Source organism: Chiloscyllium plagiosum, unplaced genomic scaffold, assembly GCF_004010195.1.
Source record: "Chiloscyllium plagiosum isolate BGI_BamShark_2017 unplaced genomic scaffold, ASM401019v2 scaf_14915, whole genome shotgun sequence".
Lineage (NCBI taxonomy): Eukaryota > Metazoa > Chordata > Chondrichthyes > Orectolobiformes > Hemiscylliidae > Chiloscyllium > Chiloscyllium plagiosum.
In genome coordinates this window covers 1-9,209 of record NW_025211769.1, presented here as the reverse complement: position 1 = coordinate 9,209, position 9,209 = coordinate 1, and the positions used below count along the sequence as shown (strand labels likewise).

General features: G+C 48.9%; 1 protein-coding gene across 1 annotated transcript in view; it reads left to right on the top strand.

Annotated features, from left to right (window-relative positions):
- The window catches only part of LOC122547116 (1-phosphatidylinositol 4,5-bisphosphate phosphodiesterase delta-4-like), a gene marked incomplete at its 3' end in the record, with an annotated part of 12,520 nt that extends 4,232 nt beyond the window's left edge, over positions 1 to 8,288 (top strand). Inside the window, exons 2-5 of the mRNA XM_043685690.1 lie at positions 288 to 516; positions 1,443 to 1,572; positions 5,741 to 5,975; positions 8,047 to 8,288. Coding sequence (XP_043541625.1) covers positions 288 to 516; positions 1,443 to 1,572; positions 5,741 to 5,975; positions 8,047 to 8,288 — 836 coding nt within the window. The remainder of the gene's footprint in view (positions 1 to 287; positions 517 to 1,442; positions 1,573 to 5,740; positions 5,976 to 8,046) is intronic.
- Positions 8,289 to 9,209: the final 921 nt, after the last annotated feature.

Sequence of the window (9,209 nt, the reverse complement as noted above, 5' to 3'; positions counted from 1 at the left end):
GTGAGGGGGGGGAGACAGTGAGGGTGGGGAGACTGTGAGGGGGGAGACAGTGAGGGAAGAGGAGACTGTGAGAGGGAGACAGTGAGGGAGGGGAGACAATGAGGGTGAGACAATGAGGGAGGGGAGATAGCCCAGTATCGTGTCTGTGACTGGGATATGGGGCAGTCGATAATGTCTGTATGAGTCAGGGTGTGAACTCCCTGGGTTTCTCTGAGTGGGTTGACTCTGAGCTGGACATTGTTGAGTGATGGAGTAATTTCTCTCTATTCCCTCTCCCCCCTTCCCAGTCTCGATCAGTGACATTGAGGCCGTGCGTGAGGGTCACCAGTCCGAGATCCTGCAGAGTATTGCTGATGAGTTCACAGCTGACCGCTGTTTCACCGTGGTTTTCCGGGGAAGACGAGCAAACCTGGATCTAGTGGCTGACTCTGCCCAGGAGGCGGATCACTGGATCCAGGGAATCCGCAAACTCATCGAGAATGTCAAAAACATGGACCAGAAGGAGAAACTCGACCAATATCCTTCTTCAATAAAACCAGCTTGTTATAAATGAGCATCGTCCGGGGAGGCGAGTGGTGAAGTTTGGGGAGTGGGGTGTCAGAGATGAAGGTTTCGATGTTCCCATTGAACATTTTCAGTAGGAACCACACAGGACACAGTATCAGCACAAACCCAGCTAGATACACGGGCTCTAACCCCGTGCTGTCCCTGTCCTGGGAGGGTTTGATGGGGACAGTGTAGAGGGAGCTTTACTCTGTATCCAACCCCGTACTGTCCCTGTCCTGGGAGGGTTTGATGGGGACAGTGTAGAGGGAGCTTTACTCTGTATCTAACCCCGTGCTGTCCCTGTCCTGGGAGTGTCTGATGGGGGCAGTGTAGAGGGAGCTTTACTCTATATCTAACTCCATGCTGTCCCTGTCCTGGGAGTATGGGGACAGTGTAGAGGGAGCTTTACTCTGTATCTAACCCCGTGTTGTCCCTGTATACTGGGAGTGTCTGATGGGGAACAGTGTAGAGGGAGCTTTATTCTGTATCTAACCCCATGCTGTCCCTGTACTGAGAGTGTCTGATGGGGGCAGTGTAGAGGAAGCTTTACTCTGTATCTAAACCCATGCGGTCCCTGAGCCGGGAGTGTCTGATGGGGACAGTGTAGAGGGAGCTTTACCCTGTATCTAACCTCGTGCTGTCCCTGTCCCTGGGAGTATTTGATGGGGACAGTGTAGAGAGAGCTTTACTCTATATCTAACTCCGTGCTGTCCCTGTCCTGGGAGTGTTTGATGGGGACAGTGTAGAGGGAGCTTTACTCTGTATCTAACCCCGTGCTGTCCCTGTACTGGGAGTGTCTGATGGGGACAGTGTAGAGGGAGCTTTACTCTGTACCTAACCCCGTGTAGTCAGTATGTTGCAGAAGGCTCTGTGTTTCGTTTCCCTAACTCTCTGACGTGGATCAGTGATTGGTTCCAGAAAGCCGATAAGGATAAAGACGGGTGCATGAACTTTAAGGAGGTGCGGCTTCTGTTGAAGATGATGAACGTCAATATGAATGAGGACCACTCCCTGAGGCTCTTTAAGGTGCGTCCTTCCTCCTAATCCCACTCTCTGCACAGTCCACAGGTTAGTGCACAGGGAGGCCATTTGTCCCATCGTGTGTATACTGGCTCTTTGACAGAGCTGTCCAATTCATAATTCATAACATTCCCCTGATATTTTTCATTAAATCCCTGCCGAACCCTCTCTGCTCTGAGGAAGGTAACCCCAGCTTCTCCCGTCTCTCCACATTCCCTGGGGCCCCTCACCCCTCATCCTGTTCTTATCAATCTCCCTCCATGTCCTTCCTGAAGATCTGCTCTGTTCACTGTCACCTCCACAACAGGCTGTTACTGAACTGCCACAATAAGGCTAAAGAGGTGGAAGAACAGAAGTAGGCCATTCGGCCCATCGAGTATGTTTCACCATTCCACGGCGACCTGATCATCCTCAACTCCACTTTCCTGCCTTTTCCCCCAAGATCTTTGAACCCCCCTTCCTGGTTAAAAGCTCTGACTGTCTCTGCCTTAAATCTGCTTTAATGACCCAGCCTTGACAGCCCTCTGTGGGAAAGACTTCCACAGATGTTACACAAACCTGTGGAACCAATCTGAAGCCCATCAACCTACACTATTCCATTTCCATCCATTTGTTTATCCAATGCCCATTTAAATGCCCTTCAAGTTGGTGAGTCCTGTACTGTTGCAGGCAGGCCGTTCCAGCTGAATTCAGTGTAAAACTGAGATTAGCACGGTGGCACACTGGTTAGCACTGCTGCCTCACAGTGCCAGAGACCCGGGTTCAATTCCCGCCTCAGGCGACTGACTGTGTGGAGTTTGCACATTCTCCCCGTGTCTGCGTGGGTTTCCTCCGGGTGCTCCGGTTTCCTCCCACAGTCCAAAGATGTGCAGGTCAGGTGAATTGGCCATGCTAAGTTGCCCATAGTGTTAGGTAAGGGGTAAAGATAGGGGTATGGGTGGGTCGCGCTTCGGTGGGTCGGTGTGGACTTGTTGGGCTGAAGGGCCTGCTTCCACATTGCAAGTAATCTAATCTAATCTAATTAACGATAATCATGGAACCTTTGCCAATTGCTGTGGAAAAGCTATGATGAGTTCACTAATGTCCTTCAGAGAAGGAAATCTACTATGTTTAGCTGGTCTGACCCCCCCGGCTATCCCTGTCCTGGGGGTGATGCTGGGGACAGTGTGACTCCACACATGACTCCAGACCCACAGCAATGCAGTTGCCCCCCAACTGCCCTCCGGGCATTAAGTGATGACCACTTCCTGTGAATTTCAGAAAAAAAAAACATTTCACGTGACGCAGGTTCAGCAGAAAGTGAGATTGGCTGGAAAATGTTGTGTAATAGTGGGGCAGAGTTTCACATGGGCAGTATGTTCAGGGAGGTGTCACACTGCAGAATAGGGAAATGGGTATCTCCAGGCAGTCCAAGAGAGGGAGGGGGTGCAGGGGTCCCCTGAGATAGGGTTAGGGTTAGTCTTAGTGAATTGCTTTTGTTGTTCTGGTTATTGGTGAGGGTAATGCTCCCTCAGAGTAATGCAGCATATTGGCTCAGTGGTTAGCATTGCTGCCGCACAGCGCCAAGGACCTGGGTTCGATTCCACCCTTGGGTGACTGTCTGTGTGAAGTTTACACATTCTCTGCACGGTTTCCTCTGGGTGCTCCGGTTTCCTCCTATGGTCCAAATAAATGTGCAGGTTAAGGTGGTTTGGCCATGAGAAATTGCCCATCGTGTTCAGGGTGGGTGGGTAAGCCATGGGAAATTGCCCATCGTGTTCAGGGTGGGTAGGTAAGCCATGGGAAATGCAGGGTTATACGGCATGGGGGTGGATTTGGTTGGGTAGATGTGGACTCGATGGGCTGAATGGCCTGTTTCCATAGGGATTCCTTGAGTGCAGCAAGAAGCTGGCACGGTAACTGGCTGGGAAAGCAGAAGATGGGAATGTCCAGATCTCCACTATCTGCAGGTTTTTTTTGCGATAAGTTATTTGTTAGTTAGGAAAGGAGAGAGAAAGAGAGACAGAGATGGGCTTTTCTGATGAAGGACTCCTGCCCGAGATGTCGAATCTCCTGCTCCTCGGATGCTGCCTGAACTGCTGCGCTTTTCCAGCACTCCTCTCCCGACTCTGATCTCCAGCATCTGCAGTCCTCACTTTCTCCCGGATTATTGTGTTGTGGTTATAACAAACTGCTGACCGAGGAAGACAGAGCAGAATGTTAAATCTTCCTGAATACAAGTAGTTCTGTAAAGCCAGGAAAGGGAGGCAGTGTTGGTCAGGAGAGTATTGCAGCTCTAGAGATAGAGGACATCTCAGAGGATTAAAAACAGAATTGATTTGATAGAGCTACCGAACAGAAAGGGCATGATTACATTACATGACGTAGTCTATAGACCATTAAATGTTGGGAAGGAAATTACAGAGAAGTAAAGAAATTATAGAGTGGTTTAAATGAAGGTCATTAATTATCTGAATATAGACTGAGATACTGGCAGTGTAAGGAGCAAGGGTTCATTAATTGTGTTTGAGAATTTCATACAACAGTGTACCATAGAATCCATACAGTGTGGAAGCAGGCCATTTCGCCCATCGAGTCCATCCTGGCCCCCTGAAGAGCAGCGCACCCTAACCTATCCCTGCATTTCCCATGGGTATCCAACCCAGTCTGCACATCCTCAGACAATTTCCCATGGCCACTCCACCTTAACCTGCACAGCTTTGGATTGTGGGAGGAAACCGGAGCACCCAGAGGAAACCCACACAGACGTGGGGAGAATGTGCAAACTCCACACGCAGTTGCCTGAGGCTGGAATTGAACCCGTGTCCCTGGTGCTGTGAGGCAGCAGTGCTAACCACTGAGCCACTGTGCCACCCCCATGTATGTCCAATCCAAACAGAATGGAGACCCCGTGAGACCTGGTTCTCGGGAATGAGCCAGGCAGATGAAGTGTCTGTGTGGAAGCAATTCTGAGACCATGATCATTATAAGAGTAATTAACTGGGGGAATGCTGACTTCATTGAGACAAGTGACAGAACTGGGCCATGCAGACTGGAGCTAAAGGTTGTGGGAAAACTACAGTGAAACAATGGGCCGTCTCCAAAGTGGTTATACCCAAGATACATTCCCTCAGTAAGGAAAGGTAGGTTAAACAAATCCAGACTTACCTGGATGACAGCGGTGATAGAAAGTGTGTTTATGACAGGTGTCAGGTGGAATATACAAGAGAGAGAAGCAAGCTGAATGCAGATATATCTGATGGGTTGGGGGGGGGCGCAGAGTGAGAAAGCAAACAGAAGAAACAAAGAGGGATTATGAAGAGAAACCATCAGCTAACACACACGAGAGAATCGTGAAGCCATCGACAGGAACATACAGAGTGGGAAAAGGGAGATTTATGCCCAGAGGCTGAGGTGTTAAACAATGTGGAGGTGCCAGTGTGGGACTGGGAGTGGGCAAAGTCAGAAATCACATGACACCAGGATATAGTACGACAGGTTTATTTGAAAATACAAGCTCTCAAAGCGCTACTCCTGTGTCAGGTGCCGGACTATAACGTGGTGTTGTGTGACTTCTGAATGTACAATAGAATAGAATCCCGACAGTGTGGAAACAGGCCCTTCAGCCCTGCAAGTCCATATCGACCCGCCGAAGAGTATCCCACCCAGACCCATTCTCTGTTACTCTACATTTACCCTGACTATTGAACCTAACGTACACATTCCTGAACACTATGGGCAATTTAGCACGGCCAATTCACCCTCACCTGCACATCTTTGGACTGTGGGAGAAACCAGAGCACCTGGAGTTAACTCACGCAGACACGGGGAGAATATGCAAACTCCACACAGAGGGTTGGCTGAGATGGAAATCAAATCTGGGTCCCTGACACTGTGAGGCAGCAGCGCTAACTGCTGAACCCCGGTGCCATCCAAACATGTTAAATGAAGACTTTGCATCCGTCTCTACAAAGAGGGAGATGGCCAGGGTTGAGGAGAGAACTCACTCAGGACGCAGTTTTAAAATTGACAAGGAGGAGGCATCTGAGAAACTGAGGCCGGGTGAAATGTATCGAGGGATGTGAGTGCAGAGGCACAGCCAATAATCCCCCAGCCTTTCCCAGAAAACAGGGTGGGGAAGGGGGGCGGGGGTCTCCGGTTTCAATGTGCTTCTCTGTGTTCTTTGTCCCTCCAGATGGCCGACAGGTCACACTCAGGAACACTGGAGGGCGACGAGTTTGTTTTGTTTTATAAAGCTCTGACTCAGCGCGATGACATTCGCCGACTCTTCAACGAATTCTCCAAGGACAGGAAGAAGCTGACCCTCCTAGAGTTTGTAGATTTTCTGAAGTACGAGCAACTCGAGCAAGTGGAGAACTTGGAGACATTTGCCATGGATCTAATTGCCAGATATGAACCGTCGGAGACAGGTATGGGAGCTGGGGAGAGGGAGCAAACATCCAGGGTGACCACATCCTCTGAGTGAAAGCATCAGACCCCCTCTCCATCTTCACCAACTCTCGATTCCCAATCGAGGGAGCAACATCATCTCAGCTCCCATCCCGTCAATTCCAATCACTCCCCCCACACCCCTACCACCTCAATCTTGTATCTTTCAATAAGGTCACCTCTCATTCTCCTAAACTCCAATGAATACAGGACCAACCTTCTCAAAATCTCCTCAAAAAACTGTCCCTCTATCCCTGGGATCAACTCCCACTGAACTCTCTCTGGACTGCCCCCAATGCCAGTCTATAATTCCTTAGATAAGGAGCCCAAACCTGGCCACGTTATTCTAGCTGTGGCCTGAGTCAGATGTCACATGACACCAGGTTATAGTCCAACAGATTTATTTGAAATCATAAACTTTCGAAGCACTGCCCCATCATCAGGTAACGTGAACATGTGAAGGGGCAGTGCTCCGAAAACTTGCGATTTCAAATTAACCTGTTGGACTATAACCTGGTGTCATGTGACTGCTGGCTTTAGATTTTTTTAGATTACTTACAGTGTGGAAACAGGCCTTTTGGCCCAACAAGTCCACACCGACCCGCCGAAGCGCAACCTACCCCCCTATATTTCACCCCTTCACCTTTGCTCCCCCCAGTCCAAACCAGCACCTGGTGACTTGTATGTTCTTAGCTAAATCTCCCTCCTTTTTCCCCACTCCCTTTGAAATAAAGATTAGTGTTCCATTTACCTCACTGAACATGGACTCTGGTTTTTTTGTGATTTGTGTATGAGGATTCACAAATCCCTCTGTAATGTAGCTTCCTGCAGTCTTTCTCCATTTAAACAATATTCAGCTCCTCTATTCTTCCTGCCAAAGTGCATAACCTCACATTTCCCCATGAGGGGGTGCAATGGCTTAATGGTATTAATCTAGAAACTGAGCTAAGGTTCTGGGGACCCGGGTTCGAATCCCTCCACAGCAAATGGTGGAATTTGAATTCATTAAGAACCTGGAATTACGAATCTAATCATGACCATGAATCCATTGTTAATTGTTGGAAAAACCCATCTGGGTCACTAATGTCCTACAGGGAAGGAAACTGCCATCCTCACCTGGTCTGGCCTCCATGTGACTCCAGACCCACGGCAACATGGCTGACTCTGAAATAGCCTAGCAAGGCTCTCAGTTCAAGGGCAGCTCGGGACGGGTAGTAAGAACTGGCCAGCCAGAGACACTCTTATCCCATGAGTGAATAAAAAAACCCCATTACATTCTATCTGTCAATTTTCACCCCTCACCGGATTCTCTGTGACGCCCTCACTACTTGCCCACCCACCTGCAACCTTACATTTACTTTCCTCATCCAACTCATTCATCCAGGTTGTAAGTAATGGCAGTCCCAGCCTGATCCCTGTGGCTCTTACTAGTTGCAGGTTGCCGTGCTGAAAAAGCTCCCTTTATCCCAACTTAGAATAGAATCCCTACAATGTGGAGGCAGGCCATTCGGCCCATTGAGTCCACGCCAACCCTCCAAAGAGCTTCTCACCCAGACCCCCACCTCCTACCCTGCAACCCTCATGGCTAACCCACCTAGCCTGCATGGACCTGGACACTGTGGCCAATTTCCCACCCTAACCTGCACATCTTTGGACTGTGGGAGGAAACTGGAGCACCCGGAGGAAACCCACGCAGTCACAGGAAGGATGTGCAAACTCACACAGACAGTCACCCAAGGCTGGAATTGAACCGGGGTCGGTGGTGCTGTGAGGCAGCAGTGCTAACCACTGAGTTATGGGGCCACCCAACCTCCCCTCAAACAAGAATCCCATCAGTCCTGGATTCAGTGGAGTCAACCTTCTCAGAACTGTCTGCAATGTCAGTGAGTCCCTCTCCATGTAAAGTGGCCAGGATTTGAACCCAGTGCTGATGGAGCACTATGCTATTGAGTACAGGGTGAGCTGTGAGTTCAGATTGGCATGCCATGTTTGCAAGTGAGTCAAAGGGTTGTAATCATTGCTGTTCTCTGTTTCTCTTTGATATCTTTTCAGCCAGGAACCTCCACGCCATGACATTAGACGGATTCCTCATGTACCTGTGCTCTCCTGATGGCTCCATCTTTAACCCTGAACATGAGGCTCTGTATCAGGATATGTCACAACCTCTCTGCCATTACTTCATCTCCTCATCTCACAACACGTACCTGATGGAGGACCAGCTGTGTGGACACAGCAGCGTGGAGGGCTACATCAGGTATGAGCACGGCTTCACCAACGCAAAGGCAGAATACTGCGTACGCTAGAGATCGGAAATAACTTAATTGGAAAGTGCTGGAGAAACTTAGCAGGTCTGGCAGTGTCTGTGGAGAGAGAAACAGGGTTAATGTTTCAAGTCCAGTCTGATTCTTCTTCAGAACTGAAGAATGAGAAAAGTTTTGCAAGAAAAGATAGATCTTGTTGGAAGTTTGCATCTCGCACTCATCACGAGGCTTCTCAAGAATACCAATTCAAGGGGAAACCAAACCTTATACTTCAAGAGAGGAGAGTGCTGATTGGTGGAAAGTTGATTCTTTTTCTCTCTTCCTCTCTCTCTCTCTCTCTCTCTCTCTCTCTGTCTCTCCAGATTCCATATGCCACACACAAAGGATGGGAAAACAGGCAAGCTTGTAGTGGTGGATGATTTTAACTTCCCCTATATTGACTGGGACTCACTACGTACTAGGGGATTGAATGGGGCAGAATTTGCTAAGGACCATTCAGGAGGGTTTCTTGACACCGTATGTAAACAGTCCAAGTAGGGGAGGGGTTATACTGGACCTGGCTTTGGGAAATGAGCCTGGCCAGGTGCGTGAAGTCTCAATGGTGGAGCATTTCTGAAGTAGTGATCATAATACTGTGAGTTTTAAGGGGCCCATAGATAGGCATTATAGCAATCCTCGGGTGAAGGTGTTCAGTTGGAAGAAGGCGAACAATAACAATATTAGGCAGAATCTTGATTGGAGGCGACTGTTTGTGTGTACATTGGAAGTGCAGGAGTATTTCAGATGGCAGTTGGTTAGAGTTCAGCGGAGGCATGTTCCTGTGAGAATGAAGGATAGATGTGGCAAATTATGTGAACCTTGAATGACCAGGGACATTATGACCTTGGTCGAAAGAAAAAGGAAGTATACATAAGATCTAGGAAGATGGGAACTGATGAAGCCCTTGAAATATAC